At 37.8% G+C, this 17,201-nt stretch overlaps 1 protein-coding gene across 1 annotated transcript in view; it reads left to right on the top strand.

Moving 5' to 3' along the window:
* TANGO6 (transport and golgi organization 6 homolog (Drosophila)) overlaps window positions 1-17,201 on the top strand; it is a 185,543-nt gene that overhangs the window by 4,468 nt on the left and 163,874 nt on the right. The window contains exons 2-7 of the mRNA XM_006878883.1: window positions 2,156-2,796; window positions 4,238-4,354; window positions 6,146-6,287; window positions 8,158-8,294; window positions 10,785-10,947; window positions 16,763-16,845. Coding sequence (XP_006878945.1) covers window positions 2,156-2,796; window positions 4,238-4,354; window positions 6,146-6,287; window positions 8,158-8,294; window positions 10,785-10,947; window positions 16,763-16,845 — 1,283 coding nt within the window. The remainder of the gene's footprint in view (window positions 1-2,155; window positions 2,797-4,237; window positions 4,355-6,145; window positions 6,288-8,157; window positions 8,295-10,784; window positions 10,948-16,762; window positions 16,846-17,201) is intronic.

Below are 17,201 nucleotides of genomic sequence, written 5' to 3'. Positions count from 1 at the left end.
GGGGAGGCTCTTAATAAATTATTATTGTTTTAAAAAAAAAGATAGGGGCGCTCTGGTGGCCTAGTGGCAAGAAGCTGCACTGCAATCCCAGAGGAACACGGTTCGAATCCACCAGATGCTCTGCCGGAGAAGGAGGCGCAATATCCTCCTGTACCAGTCAGATTTGATTTGACGGTACATGCACACAAAATTTAAAAAAAAAAGATAATAAAATAAAAAAAAGATAGATAAACCACTGCTTTTAGGTGTTGTTTAGCCAATTATGACTCATAGCAACCTGTGAACAACAGATCTGAACCTTGTGCTGCCCTGCACCATCCTCATGATTTCTGCCATGCTTGAGCCCATTGTTATGATCACCGTTTCAGTCCTTCTGGTTGAGGAATTTCCTCTCTCTCTGTTCCTTCACATTTCCCAGAAAAATATCTTTTTCCAGGGGCAGGTTCCTCTTGACAAAATGCCCAAAGTATGTGACACAACCTTTTACTATCCTTACTTCTAAGGAACATCCTGCTGCATTTCCTCCAAGACAGATTTGTTTGTTCTTTTGGCTTTTCATGGTATAGCCAAAGCTCTTTGCCAACACCACAATTCAAAGGCATCACTTCTTCTGATAGCCTTATCCATTGTCCAACTTTCAGATGCTTAGGAAACAATAGAAAATACTGTGCTTTGGACTAGATGTGTCCTCGTCTTTAAACTGATACCCTTGCCCTGTAGTATTTCAGAGAGATCTTTGTCGCATGTTTTTCCAACACAACATATCTTGATTTCTTGACTACTGCTACTATGAGTGGTGATTGTGGGTCCAAGTAAGAGGAGATCAAATCCTTAGCAACTTTATTTTTTTCCTCCATCTTGCTGATGTTAAATATGGTCCAGTGTTGAGAATTTTTGTTTTCCTAATATTGAGATGTAACTTATATTTAAGACTTTGATCCTCTGTAATAAGTGCTTCTTAGGTTGTCTTCATGTTCTTCAAGCAAAGTTGTGTCATCTGCATAATGCAGGTTATTGATGAATCTTCCAATCCTGGCACATTCTTCTTCATAAAGTCTAGCTTCTCAAATACTTTGCTGTTCCCTTATACTTTTTTGACAGCTGCTTCTTGGTGTATGTGTAGGTTTTGCATGAGCCCAAGTAAGTGTTCTTGGATTCTCATTCTTTTTAATGTTATCCATAATTTGATATAACCTTGAGTCAGTCACAAATGAGGGAATTGTTACTTTATCGTAAATTGTTAAGTGCCATCCAGTCGACTACAACTCTTAACGACCCTATGAACAACAGGTCGGAAACTTGCACTATCCTGCACCATCCTTGTGGTTTCCAGCATGTTCCAGCCCATTATTTGCTTGACTGTGTTAATAGATGACCCTGATGAGATCATCTGAGGGGAGAGTGCTGGGTCTAAGACCAAGCCCTGGATCATTTAGATATGTTCCAGAGGAAAAGAAACCAACATAGTAAACCCTGGGTAAATAGACATTAAGGTAGGAGAAAAACTAGGAAAATGAGTGTCCCAGAAGCTAGGAAAGAAGGGCATTTCAAGGAGAGTGGTCTGTTATGTCAATTGTTGTTGAGACTGTGTATGGGCTCCGTCACCAGTAGAGGGCAGAAAAGACCATTTTAGACAATGTTAGGAAAACAGCTCTTTTGGAAGAAAATAATGAAATTAAGTACCTTTGAACTGTTATATTCATAATTTGTGATCTTCCTGACTAAAATATAAATTCTGTGAGAGAAGAGACTTTGTTTTGTCCAGTGCTATATCACCAGCGCCTTTATCAGTTCAGCTGAATGGCTTTTCTGCGTTAAGGGTTCAGTTTCAAAATTTCTGGCTACAATAAATCCTGGGAGATGATTGAGACATGGACTCTGCCATCAAGAGATGTGGTGGAATAGAAATAGGAACAAAATAAAGGGCACATCATGTGTTAAGTACAGTTCCAATTACATCTAAAATACTGGGGCACGGTAGGAAAGTTGGTCTTGAATTCTGCCAAGGCTGGATTGGCATAATGTCTTCTTAGAAGCAGTAAATTTTGAGCGAGGGGCCTCAAAGGATGACCTGGAGTGGGCAGGCATCCACACAGAAAGAAATAAAGTTTTCTTTTTTATGTATATAACTATCTTTTTTTTTTCCCTTCCAAAGGGTCAGGCTCAAGTTCACTACAGATCACAAAACATGATGTTTTGTTGGCAACCTTAAAATCCAACCTGTCTGCTTTGGAGGACAAGTTTCTGAAGGATCCTCATTGGACGAAATTGAAACTTCTGAGAGATGAAATTGCTAATAAGGCAGAGTGTCCACAAAACTCTACAGATGTCACTTGGAGTTTTGTCTCTCAAACATTGTTGTTGCTTTTGTGCTTAAAAGAAACCATGTTCCACCTTGCAGCTCACTTCAGTCCAGGAAAACCCAACCCTAGGACTCCAGAGGTTGCTCCTGCCCTGAGCCCTGACACGCTCAGTATATCACAGCAGAAGACTGTTCAGTCAGCTTTGCAGTTCGTGGTCACCTTAGGGGTCTGCCCTTATCTCATGCCTGGTGTCGGAGTGCCTTTGAAATTCAGGACTGATTTTGGTGCTGTTGTTCAAGATGTGGTATGTCCTGCTGCTGCCCCCAGCGTGACACAGAGACTGTTCGCCAGCTGCAGGATCCTCCTGAATGTTGCTCAGCACGCGTCTCTCGGGAGCATGATTTTCTGTCGTCATTTTGGGGATATTGCAGCAGGATTGTGCCAACTGGGATTCTGTCCAGTGAAAAGAAAACCATCAAAATCTATGGAAGAGGTAAAGGCACCTTGAATATGTATATGTGACTGTGTATATTGTATGTGAATGTGTATATATATTTTATGTGTGGTTATTATAAAAGACAATTCCTAGTTCTTTAAAAAATGAATAGTTGAATGTTGTAGATGTCTTACTACATACCAATACCCACCCTAAACTTTTTTAGGGAAGATAGAGCTTTAATTTGTTGGATTAGTCTTTCCTTTGTTGACTAGTCCTTTGCATAAGCAGCCCAAGTGGTATAATGGATAAAGTAATTGGCTGTTAACTAAGGCTACTTTCTGCACAGAAGGAAGATGTGGCAGTCTCTTTCCATAAAATTTATAGCCTTGGAAACTGTGTTCTGATCCGTCCTGTAGAGTTGCTGTGAGTCAGCGGTGACTTGATGGCAGTGGGGTTGGTCTTTTGCATGTCTGGAGAGTCCCATTTCACTTACCCCTCATTATTATTTTGTAGAACATCTCTTGTACACTATTTATTTAAGCTGTTGTCACTCAAGTATATTTATTATAATAATCTCCTGTTAAGATTTACGTCCTTGGAAACCTAATGGAGAATCACTTTGAGTTGGAATCTTCTTGATGTCAGTGAGTTGATAGATGTACTAATTTTTTTTTGTCACTGTATTAATAAGCATTTGAGAAGCTGAACTGCTAAAGGTGCTGTGAATGAATAGGGTCCTGACTGTTTGTGAGATTAGTAGTTATCAAGGGGGAACATTATTGTGGGGCTCTAGAGGGCCCTTTTTCTTTGCCTAAATTTTGAAACAATGAAAAGACAACAGATTAAGAGAGATGAAAAAAAAATTTCACCTCTGTAACTCCAAAGGTAAAGTTAGAAGATGTAAATTACATAATGAGACAAAAAGACTTCCTAACAATATACTCAGATACATTATTCATTGGGTTTAAGTGTGATTAGGGTCACTATCCACAGGAGAAGGATGGCCAGTCTCCTCCTTTGCCTCTGAAAACCCGCCAGAAGGTCAGCTCTGAGTGGGTTCCAACAACAACAGGATCACTATAAGTCGGAAATGACTTGTTGATGGTGAATTTTGGAAAACACCTCAGCTCAAAGGCTGGTGATAGGCTTCTGTAAAACTACAGCAAAGAAGAGCAGAGCAGAATGTGCATTTACTTCCAACAGAGAAGAGAGAGAGCTAAGCTATGCCCTTACCCACAAAATAGTGAATATATCCCAAACTTACCAATAACATAATCACATTTCTTTCCCTAAGTGGAGTGCATAAGGTGGTGGAGAGAGGGCAACGAGTGTTATAGTAGTTTAGCTTTTTCCATGTAGAGGGAGATCAAGAGAGGATAGAAGCGTTCTTCCCTCCCCCGCACAAGGATCTCTGTACAGTATTACAAAGCATTACCTTCTTTGACAGTTTTACATGGTTTGCATTCCACTAAAACCAAGTGTACATTGCTTTCAGGTTTTAAATGAAGAAGAAAGAGCCCTAAGTAGGAAGGCCTTGAGAGACATTTTGGATCAAGTGTATCAACCATTAGCAGTCCGGGAATTACTGATCCTCCAGGGAGGACCACCCCAGGTATCTCGTGGCTAAAATCATTAGTGGTAACATCTGGTATGTGTTATTCTCTGGGGAAAGTAGATAACTCTGGTCTCTGTTTGAGTCGTACTTAATATTCTGGATCATTAAATGGCATTTATAAAATTAAATTACACTAATTCTTAGGATAATTTAAAAGGATTTTTCTTTTAATAAAATGATAGATTTCGTTCCAGTAATATTATGGCCATATTAGAAGGCTAATGGTAATTTTATTTAAAATATATTTCATTTATTCTGAAACTTTTTTTTTAAAGCCAAGGATTTGGCTATATGACAATTCATTCTTTTGGCAAAAGTCTTTTTTGTTTTCTTTATATATATTTTTTATTGTTATTAATTTTAATGAAAATTTACAGACTTTGGATTTCCATTCATTCATTGTTTTACTTTTTTTCCCTGACCCCCCTCCGCCCCCAATTCGTTCTTTTCTTAAAAAAGTAAAAGAAAAATTCTTTCATTGTTATACAATCCCTCCCCCCAAGTCCACTCCACTATGCAGCCTTTGATCTAGACTCCTGTCGTGACAATAATACCTAATCATATATCTATTTTAAACAGTTTTCTTCCTCATCAGGCAGAAGTCTTTGGATACCTTATTTTTCAGTTGGCATATTTTAAGTTAAGATATTAAAACAAAACTTTTATTGTAACTATTTATAGCTCCTTTGTTTGAAAAACCTATTTATTTTGATGTTGATTGCTGTCAAGTTGAGCACAACTCGTTGCGACCCTATGAACAGAAGACCTGAAGCCTTTCTATAACTATTGTCCTTTCTCAAAGTTCATAGAGTTCCCAGAGGCTCCTGCTGCTGTATATTTTACTAGGCACATATTTCTTTCTTTTTTCTTTCCTAAAAAATAATTATTTATCTAGAATTACTTAATTTTGTGATATGGGGAAAATTATCTATTTGCTTTTCATGCAAATAAATCTAGAGGAGCCAAGAGTAAAGGGCTAAGAGTGAAAGCAGTTAGCTCTAGGTTAGGAATAGTGACCTAGTGAAGCTGGTTATGAAGATCTCTCCCCATTTAAGTCAGTCTCCTCTTCTGCCCAGAAAAAAAAGCCTCCCATTGAATTGACTGACCTCACACTCTGCTTTTTTGAATGAGGCCACAGTTTGCCAGATAAGCCAAATATGTTATAAGAGTGTACTCGTGATTGCTGTGGTTTGTGGAGCTTCCCAATAAAAACAAGCTTGGAAGCAGTAGTGGCATCATTTTCGAAATGGATTGCCTCCAGGAACTCTTGAACAGTGCTCACATCTTTCGTTCATAGGGTTGCTATGAGTCGTCTACAACTTGACGGCACTCAACAACAATAACAAAGACAATATAAAGCTACGTTGGCCTAGTGGACAGAAAGTTATGCTACCAAGCCCCAGGTGGGTGATTTTAATCTGCGGCCCTCAGGCCCGGTTTAAATTGGTTTTTGTCAAACATTCTAAGTGGTATAGCACTGGTCTGTGCATTGCTCTACAGAGGTAACTCATGGTTGCTGTGATGCTGAACACTGTGATACTGATGTGTCAAATGCGATAATGATTACACATGGTGGACAGTGTTTGCTGGAGCTTCCAGATTAAAACAAGCTTGGAAGCAGGACAATAACAACAACATGTAGCACACAATTAATTATCAGTATGACTCAGTGATTCAGCATTAAAAAATAGAATTAATTTTCACCTACACAACAAAATATTTCATTGATAAGGATAATTCCTATCTTTCCCTCTCTTTTATTTATTTATTTTTTTTTTTTTTTTGTAGTCTGGCACAGATGGGAAGACACAGTGTGGATCTCGGGCCCCAGCTTGGCTTCGGCGGCTTTGTGGACAACTACTCTCTGAAAGGTTAATGAGACCCAGTGGTGTCCAGGCAGTAGTCAGGGGCATTTTGGAAGGAGCAGGGGGTAAGAGATAAACTATTTCTTTTCTTTTTATATTGATTTACCTTTGCATCAAAATCGAAGATTGATTATTGGTTTTTAACATTTTCCCTTAAACGTGATTAAAGCTTACCTGTACCTTTGTAGGGATCTCTAGTGGACTTGTGGTAAGGAGTGGTGCTGCCAGCCAGAAGGCACACAGTTCAAGTATGTCAGCTATTCCGTAGGCAAGAGATAGGCAGTTTACCCCCGTGCCGTTAACCTGTCAGCTATTCCGTAGGCAAGAGATAGGCAGTTTACCCCCGTGCCGTTAACCGCTTCTGAAAACCCTCTGCTAGTTCCTTTGTAGAAACTGAAGAAATTGCATTTGGAGGGTCTAATGAAATTTTTTTCTGAAGAAGTTAGTTCTTTAAAAGTCAGAGGGGAAAAAAGGGAAGAACTTGCTCAGCATTTCTCAAGCTAAAAGAACTGAAAAACAAATTCAGGCCTCGAATTCCAACACTGAGAGATGCTATGGACAAAATCTTAAATGATCTAGGAAGCATCAAAAGAAGATAGAAGGACTACAGAGTCACTAAAAAGAATTAGTCTACTGAAGAATTTTAGGAAATACAGATGAACTTGAGTCAGAGGTAATGAAGGTTGATGTTCAAGCTGCACTGAAAGCATTGACAAAAATTAAGGCCCCAGGAATTGATGGGATACCAATTGTTTTAGCTAATAGATGTAGCCTTTGATGTGCTCACCAGTCTATGCCAGAAAATATAGAGGACAGCTGCTTGTCTGATTGGAAGAAATCCATATTTGTTTCCATTCCCAAAAAAAGGTGATCCAACAGAATGTGGAAGTTATAGAACAATAGCATTATTATTACATCAAGCAAAATAATGCTAAAGATCATCTAAAAGCAGAACAGGACACTCACAGGGAACTACTAAAAGTTCAAGCAGGGTTTAGAAGAGGCAATGGCACCAGTGATATCATTGCTGATGTCAGGTGGATCCTGACCAAAAGCAGAGAATACCAGAAAAATATCTACTTATATCTTACTGATTATGCAAAGGCATTTGACTGTGTGAATCATAACAAAGTATGACTAATCCAAAGTATGGAAATCCCAGAACACTTAATTGTACTTATGCAAAATCTGTACCTCAGTCAAGAAGCTGTTGTCCGAACGGAGCAAGGGAACACTGCATGGTTTAAAATCAGGAAAGGTGTGTGTCAGAGATATAACCTTTCTCCCTGCCTATTCAGTCTATATGCTGAGCAAATTATTTGAGAAGCTGGACTCTGTGAGGAGGAGGGGGAAGGACTCATAAGTAACCTTTGGTATGCAGATGACACAACTTTGCTTGTTGAAAGTGAGGAAGGTTTGAAGCACTTGGTGCAGATCATCAAGAACTACAGCCTTTGGTAGGGTTACATCTCAATAAGAAAACAAAGATCCTCACCGTGAAGCCTACGGAAAACATCATGATAGAGTAAGGATTGAAGCTGTCAGTGATTTAATCTTGCTTGAATCAAAAATCATCATCCTTGGTACCAGCAATCAGGAGATAAGAGACATATTACACTAGGCAAGTCCACTCTCAGGGACTTTTCCAAAATACTTAAGAGCCATGATGTTAGCTTGAGACGTGTCTGATTCAAATCATGGTCTTTTCAGTCATCTGCTATGTGTCTGAGAGCTGGACAATGAATACGGATGACTCTTTATTCTGTTTTCCAGAAACTAGGATTGAAGGAAAGTGTGGAAAATTATAGAAATAACAAAAAAATTATGCATTTAAGAAAGGGATTTGGGGCCTTAAATGATAAGAATACTTGACCACATGAAACTTTATATGGGGAACTGCTTTGAGTTTTTGACATCTCTATCTGTTGCTGACAGCTGGCGCAGCTGGTGGAAGTGATGCTGAAGTGGCGGCTGCTGACTGGAAGAAGTGTGACTTGATCGCAAGGATTTTGGCTTCTTGTCCCCAGCAGTCTCTTTCGCCAGAGAGTTACTATAAGGATATCTGCCCTCAGGTAAGTAGCTTTATTTCCTTTGACCATTTGACAAATATATGCCTGTTTACAAAAAGAGGATTTATTATTTAGTGGAAAAACATTCTTAGTAAGTGAATAAAAACCTGTGGAAGAGACTTAGTTTTAAGAATGCCTCAGCTTTATCTTTTTTTTTTTTTTTTAAATCTTGTTGATGTTGAGACAATGCACAGCAAACCCCACTAATTTAACAGTTTGTACGTGTTATTGAGGAATATTGGTTACTTTCTTTGAGTGACCATTTTCATCCTCATTTTCTATGTTGTTTTCCTGCCATTAACATATACTCTACTGCCCTCTGTGCCCTATCCAGTCTTTTGTGTTAACTGTTGTCAGTTTGATCCTACATAGAATTATATATTATCTTATAGATAGTTCTTAAAAGAGTGGTAAGCCCAAAGCAGACATTCTTTAATAGTTAAGCTAAACTAGTGTTTTATTTTAGGAAGACTTCAGGGGATATTTTTAGTTTAAGGTTTGAAGATTATTTCAGGGTGGTTAGTTTCAGGGACTCCTCCAGCCTCCTTGACAGAGAAAGTTGGTGTTTCAGCTTTGCCTTTTACTGTTCTTGCTGAACATTATTCCAGAAATCCCAGAATTGTCAGAAATTCAGGCTGGATTCAGAAGAGGCCTTGGTACGAAAGAAATAATTGTTGATGTCAGATTTGTCTTGGCTGGAAGCAGAGAAACCAGAAAGACATTTACTTGTATTTTATTGACTATGCTGCTGCTGTATGGATCATGCAAATTATGGATAACCTTGAGAAGAATGGGAATCTGAGAACATTTAATTGTGCTCATGTGAAACTAGACCTAGGTACTAGGTACTAGAAACTAGGTACATAGACCTAGAAGCAGCTGTCCAAACAGAACAAGGAAGCACTGCGGTTTAAAATCTGGAAAAGTAGGTGTTGGGGTTATATTCTTTCTCCTACCTCTTTGCTCTTTATTCTGAGCAAGTGCTTTGAGAAGCTAGGTTATATGGAGATGAATGTGTGATCAGGATTGGAGGAAGACTCTTGATTGACTTGTGTTATGCAAATGAAAGAACCTTGCTTGCAGAAAGTGAAGACAACTTGAAGCACTTACCAAAGAAGATCAAGGACTATGACGTTTAATATGGATTATATCTCAATATCAAGAGAACAAAATAAAGGAAAAAAAATTCCTTACCATGGGACAAGTAGACAACATCATGATAGATGGAGAAAAGACTGAAGTTGTCAACAATTTTATTTTATTTGGATCCACATTACCCATGGTAATAACAGTCAAGAAATTAAAAGATATGCTGGATTGGGAAAATCTGCTGTCAGAGACCTCTCCAAGAGTGAACATATCCGTGTAAAGACTAAAGCACTAAAGCATACCTAACCTTCGCCAAGATTTTGGACAACATATTTTGGTCGTGTTGTTTGAAGAGGCTATTCCTTGGACAGGGACATCATGTTTGGAAACATGGAGAGTTGGCGAAAGAGGAAGACCCTCAGCCAGATGGATCAGCACAGTGCTGCAGTGAGCTTGAGTATGTCAGATGATGAGGATGGCACAAGATAGGACAGAGTTTAGATTTGTTGTTCACAGGGTCATACTCGATGGCACTTAACAACAACCATGTAAGACATGGTGTTTTCATTTTCTTCCTTTGCATCTGAAAGTTAATGAATAAGGAAGACCAAAGAAGAATTGATACCTTTGAATTGTAATGTTAGTGAAGAGTTTTGGATCCCAAGGACGGCCGAAAGAACAAATCAGTCTGTCTTGGGGAAAGTGCAAGCAGAGTGCTCCTTAGAGGCAAGAATAGTGAAACTTAGTCTCACATCCTTTGGGCATGCTTTCAGGAAGGGACAGTCCTTGGAAATAGGTATACTTGGGAAGGTAGTCAGAGGAAGAGAGGAAGACCCTCAAGGAGATGGATGGATTAACACAGTGTAGCAATGGGCTTGAGCATGGCCCAGATTGTGAAGATGGTGCGGGACAGGGCAGGGTTCAGATTTGTTGTTCACAGGATCATTATAAGTCATGGTCAAGTCGAGGACACTTAACAACATGACACACAATGAAAATACAGTCTATTTGAAGATTTGTAACATTTTAACATTTCGGCAATATGTAAAACCTGAATGTTATTTATGATCTCAATTAAAAAGGAAAAAATATGTTTGAAAGAATACTCCAAGAATATGTACAGTGTTTAGGGAAGTTTTTTCATTTTCTTCTTAAAACTTTACTTTCTGCTTTGAGTAGGTATTTTATAAATCTGATTAGATCATTTATTAAAGACATTAACACCTTAAGCCCTCATACTACTTGAGATTGGGTTGTTAAATTACAAAAGCCCGTTTCTTTTTAATCAATATTATTTCAATGTGGTTTTTTTTTTTTTTTGCTTAATGAAATTACTGCTTTTTCTAGTTAGTGAAATGCTTCTAACAAAGAGCTTGAATTTACTGGATGTAATTTCTCTTTCAGATTCTAGATTTATTTCACTTCCAAGATAAATTGACAGCACGACAATTTCAGAGAGTTGCCAGCACTACCTTTATTACTATGTCAAGAGAGCACCCACAATTAGCAGCAAAGTATTTGCTTCAACCAATGTTAGCTCCTCTTCATCGGTGTTTGAATACAACAGGTAAAGGAGGAAATCTGGTGGTTGAGTATTCTCAAAAGACCCTCTTCAGTGGTCTAAATTATTTAAACCTGTGATAGTCTTTAATTTTACTTTCCCATTCATAACTTTTTATTTTGAAACATTAATATATGAAATTTTTTTTAATATATGAAATTTTTAAGAAACACCCTCATACGCTTGCTTAACCTAGATTCATCAGCTGTTGACCACATTCAGTGTACTTTTCCATAATCATACATATTTTTTAAAAATCTTTTGATAGTTGTAGATGTTACCTTAAAAAGACTTCAGCCTGCATCACCTAAGAAAACGACACTCTCCTACATAACCACAATGTGATTATCATACTCAGTAAATTGAATATTAATAATACTTATAAAAAAAATCCCAGAGGTGCACGGTTTGGATCCACACGATGCTCTGCTGGAGAAAGAGACAGTCTCCTCCTGTACCAGTCAGATCTGATTTGGCGGTACACTCACAAAAAATAATTTAAAAAAAATTATGTGGAGGAGGTATATGACCTTCTCTGATGTCACTAGATTGGAGAATCAACGTGAGCCTAAAGCTGATTCTTCAGTGTTGGAAGTTCTTTTTTTAAAAATTTATTTATTTTATTATTTTTGTGTGCGTGTACCATCAAATCAGATCTGACTGGTACAGGAGGAGACTGTCCCTCCTTCCTCCTCATGATTATGAAGTTTATAAGGAAATAATAGGTTAGAATTTAGGATCAGAAAAGACAGGATACAATTTTTTGATCCAGACATCTTGTTCTTTACCATGTCTGCAGTCACGGTTTTCTCTGATCTTAACCTGTTGACCCATCAGCCCTTAGGCTTCTTGGACCAACATGGTCTCTGCCCTACTTGGGCATATGTCACAAAGCTTATTTAACTCTGCTGATGTTTTTGTTGTTACCATCAAATTGCAATCAAACCATAGCTGAATCTCCAGCAGGTTTTTTAGAGGCAGTAAATCACACAGGAGGAGACTGTCCATCTTTCTCTTGTAGAGTAGCTGGTAGATTTGAACCTTTGAATGGATAGCACAGCTTCTTTCCACTAGCCACCAGAGCTTCCTCACCTGTCAGCTCTGTTGGTAAGTGCCCTGAAGCACCCTACTCTGCCAGTATATCTTGATCCAGAAGTATCCCGCTTTCTTCCTCTGGAAAATCTAGCTCCATTGACAAGTGCCTAGTAGCACTTCACTCTACCAAAAACCCTGCTGCCTGAAGGCACTTTGCTCTCTTACTGCACTGGTTGACACACCCTTTGTAACCCCATTGCTCTGTAGATCAGTAAGGCCAGTGCAGTTTTATCAGTCACTTGGTTCTGCTTCCCCTGTTTTCTGTTGATTCTCACTTTATTTGACATTAGTACTTCCCCCCCTCTCTATCTCCTGGGTCTAGGAGGCTCCCAGTGTTGTAGCTCTGGAACAAAGGATACACTGCCCTTCCATCTCTTCTATTGGTAATCATGTGGCCCCCCTGTGCCTCTGATATGGCTCATTTTTTTTTAAATTGATTGAATTATTGATGGTTATGTACTGTTGAATTGAATCCAGCTGGTAAAGGAGGAGATTGCCCCTCCTTCTCCAGCAGAGCATCTGGTGGATTCGAACCGTGTACATTTGAGATTGCAGTGCAGCTTCTTGCTGCTAGACCACTTGAGCTCTCTTGAAATGGCTCATTTTGAAGTCTAGCAAGATGGCAAAAGATTATGGGCTTTATTTAGGAAGTAGCAGGTTTTTTTGTTTTTAAATTTTTGTGTGCGTGTACCGTCAAATCAGATCTGACTGGTACAGGAGGAGATTGCCCCTCCTTCCCCAGCAGAGCATCTGGTGGATTCAAACCGTGCACCTCTGGGACTGTAGTTGCAGCTTCTTGCCACTAGGCCACCAGAGCTCCCCTAGGAAGTAGCAGTTTATAATTCAGGATCGGGAAGGCAGTTCTTCAGTCAAGAGAGCCTCTTTTTAGTCATGCCCTTGTCTTCCTGGCCCCCTTGAGCCAATTTTGGAATCTTTCCTGCCTGGGAAAGTGTTTGAAACTTCTTTAGCCTCACTGATAAGTGAGGTACCCCACCCAAGCAGTGAGCCTCTAACCTGAAGACACTCAGCTCTGTAAGCCCAGCTCTGCTACTCTTATCAGTATGCCTCATGCCTGAAGGCACTCAGATTTATCATAGCCAGGAAGCCTGCTGCACCATCTTTCACTGGTCTCCTCATTTTACTGCCTCTGCTGTTGCCTTTTCTTTACCACTGCTTCTCGCCATCTTTTACTATCTCTGGTGCTGTCTGTTCCCTGGACCTCAGAGGTTCTCATCTCAGGTACTCTGGGACAAAGGGACATGCTTTGCTCAAATCTCTTCTTAGTGGTAGTCAATTCCTACCCCCAACACACATACTCTGGGATTGGCTTAGTGGAGAGGCAAACTGACCAGTCCCTTCAATAGTGCTCCTCACACCTTATTTGCATGGTTTTGTTCCTACAGAGTGTCATATACCTTATCTGCATTATTATCAAATTGTCTAATCCTCTTTGTAGTCTAGAAGTACCTTACTTACATAGTCACATTCAATCATTTGGTTGGAATTAATAAGACTATGGTTAGAAAGGCCATCTAGAAGGGATTCTTGCATTGTAGTACTACTATTTAATGGTCAGACTTGGTTAAAATTTATCAAAGTCCAAAATATTATCTTTGTAGGTATTTTTAAAACTCTATTGATTGTATGAATTAAGAAACATTGCATTTACTTTGTGACTTTTTTTAGTTTCCTTTAATGTGGACTAATTCACTGGTCTTTTATCTTTCATTATGTTTTTCTTGAGCCTAGGTTAATTGTGTCATAGAATTTTCCTCAGTTTTTATTTGTCTTCATTTTTCTCCCCATTTAGAAGTTCTATATCTGAACTTCTTAAGTACTTTTTGCATGGTGGTTATTTATAGATACCTCTGGTTCCTTATATTAAGTGTCTTAGGTTTATATTACACTTTGTTTATTTCTGTGTCTTAGTAGTTTCTGAATGATGTCAACAGGTATGTTAATTTTGGATTATGTTAATTTTGGATTATTGTCTGTTACTGGCCCTTGATCCAATGAATTCTCTTTGAATTTCTTGAAGAGTTGTTTTTTGTTTTTGTTTACTGTGGAGTCAGAACCAAATGATAGACGACCCTCTTGCAGGTTTTCAGAAGCAAATAATTTCACAAGAGGACATTGCCCATCCTTCTCCTGTGGAGCATCTGATAGATTCAAATTGTGTACCTTTCAGATTATAGCACAGACAGTTTATAACCACTAGGCCACCTACTTTCTCAGATTTCCTTAGTTTCTGTTTATCTGGAAATGTTCTAGTTTGAGTATCCTATTTGAGGGATAATTTTTCTGGGCATAGAATTCCTGTTTGCCAGTTTTTGTCTTTCACAGTCATGCTGTTGCCGTCTTGCTTGCATGGTTTCTGCTGAGAAATCGAAGCTAAATCTTACTTGATTTTCTTTGTAGATAACTTTGTTTTTCCCAAGCTTCTCTCAGTATTCTTTATTTTGAAAATTTGATTATGATTTTTTTTATATTTTCCCTGTTTGAATTTACTCAATTTCTTGAATCCATGTTATTGTTGTTATTGTGTAGCATTAAGTCAGAACCAACCCTTAGTTGATAAGTAGTAGATTTTCAGAAGCAGTGAATTGCATAGAAGATTACCCACCTTTCTTCTGCAAAGCAGCTGATAGATTTGAATCACACTCCTTTAATGTTAGAGTCTAACAATTCTTACTTCATTTAAAAGTTATACTTCATGACTAACCTTTTTATTTTATCTATGACTAATATGCTTTAGTCTAGAGCAGTGATTCTCAAAGTGTAGTCTCAGGACCAGCAGTATTATCATCACCTGTGAACTTAACAGAAATATAAATTCTTGGACTTTTCTACAGATCTACTGAATCAGAAAATCTGGGGTGTGTAGCCCAACCCTGGACTGTAACAGGCCTTCTGAGTGATTCAAATAGGTATTAAATGTGAGCACTGATCTAAAGGCCTAGATTCATTCCAATTGTGGCTTATTTATTTTTTACTGAACATTACTTATTCATTCAAGAACTATTTATTGGTCAACGTAGCAGAAATAATTTTATTCTTCATGATCAGTGAATGTGTGGTTTGCTCCGGACTATTAGATAGGAATGTTAAGATTTCAGATTTCAGTCGTTGGAAATGTTTTTTTACAGTAGCCCTCCTCTAATTTACATGTGGTACATATTCAAATAAGCAGACCAAAAATGTGAATAAATTGTTGGAAGTGAAAAAAAAGAACTATTTATTGAAACTATATTTCTCTAGGCTTTCTTTGTGCGTTTGATTGCATTTGTAGCACTAATCATGTTTTTGCATATATAATCTGTTGGTAGTGAAAAAAGACAAAGCAAGAATATGACCAGTCTTAGACTCATCATTGCCACTGGAAGAATAATCTGAAGTACATACTTTCATACATTGTTTTTCATATTGTTATCACATTTTGGTAACACTGACAATTATGACACATTATAGCAGAATTTTATGTACATTTTGAAAGAAATAGTTTTATTTTGAAATCTGTTTCACATTTTAACAACTTTGCTATTATAATTCATCTGTCAGTCATGGTTTTCCAAGTGACTGTCATGAAGTAGCTGTCTGTGCCTGCAAATGAGCATTGAAACCAGCAGAATGAATACTAGTGGCTCAGAAGAAATTCCTCAGGACAATAGTTTTTTTTAATCTTGAGTAAGATTATTTTTTTATTATTATTATTATTATTTTGTATGTGTGTTTGTACTGTCAAATTGGATCTGTCTGGTACAGGAGGATTGCCCTTCCTTCTCCAGCAGAGCATCTGGTGGATTTGAACCATGTACCTCTGGGATTGCAGTGCAGTTTCTTGCCACTAGGCCACCAGAGCTCCTTAAGGATAATAGTTTTAAGGCACATCACATCATCTCTGCTCTTGGTGGCACAGAAGAAAATATTGTGGAAGAGCCTATATTGATAAAGGTGTTTCAGAAGAGTTGTATACTGAGTATAAAATTTTAATAACTATTTATCCCAATTATATAGCTTATATAAAGGATGATATATAATAAACTCATATATCTGGATAAATCTAAAGTTCTTAAGAAGAACTTTCAATATTTCTTAAATTCTAGAAAAACTTTTTTTTTTAAATTTATTATTAATTTCAATGAAAATTTACAGAGACTTTGGATTTTCATTCATTCATTGTTTCACTTTTCTCCTCTCCCAGCCCTCCCCCCTAGTACACTACCCTCTTGGAAAAGTAAAAGAAAAATTTTTTTATTGTTTTACAATCCCTCCCCCCAGGTCCATTCCACTATGCAGCCTTCACTCTGGACTCCTGTCATGACAAAGAAAACTTTTTTTTTACAAAGAAAAACTTTTTAAAGAAAAGTTTTTAGATGCATTAAAACATACAAAGAATAATATAATGAAACCCTTTGTACTCAGCACCCAGAAAACCATCAGTTCCACTATTTTTCAACTCCATATTTCTTCTCCATATTTTCTCTTCCAGTAAATTTAAAAGAAAAAATTTAAGTGATGATAAGTATGCATACTAACAAACTGTGGCATCATAGATTCTGTGAAATGTTGTATTTGAATAATGCCATGCTGTCCAGTGGTTACATGTTTTCTAATCTTAGCTATTACTGACCAAACTACCTTTTCAGTGAAACGTTCTTCCTTAGGCTCAGTTTCGTTTATTGAATGAGGCACTAAGTGTGAATAGTATTACTCTTTTGTTCCTTAGAGACTCCAGAGACTGACATGGTACCAGGGACCATTTTGGTAACAGAAGAAGAACTTAATAGATGCATTGAGGATGTATTTAAGGTTGGTAATTCAAATCACTAATACTTTTTAGCTCATATTTTTGTTTAGTTTTTAAAAATTATTTTATTGTGTAACTGATACTTTAAGAATTGAAATGACTTAGATATTGGAGCTCTGATGACTTAATGGTAAGGAGTTGTGCTGCCAGCCTGAAGGCATGCAGTTCAAATCCATCAGCTGGAGAGAGGATGGGCAATCTCCCGTGTGACTTACTGCCTCTGAAAACCTGCTGGAGGGTCAGCTATGAGCTGGTTCTGACTTGACAGTACATAACTACAATCTAAATTTTAAATGTGTCAAAATAATTTCTCCTTGTAAACTTTAAACAATAAACTGACTTTTCTAAAATGAAGACA

Source organism: Elephantulus edwardii, unplaced genomic scaffold, assembly GCF_000299155.1.
Source record: "Elephantulus edwardii isolate Elephantulus edwardi_28Jun2011 unplaced genomic scaffold, EleEdw1.0 scaffold00001, whole genome shotgun sequence".
NCBI classification, from domain to species: domain Eukaryota; kingdom Metazoa; phylum Chordata; class Mammalia; order Macroscelidea; family Macroscelididae; genus Elephantulus; species Elephantulus edwardii.
This window is presented reverse-complemented; position numbering and strand designations above follow the sequence as displayed.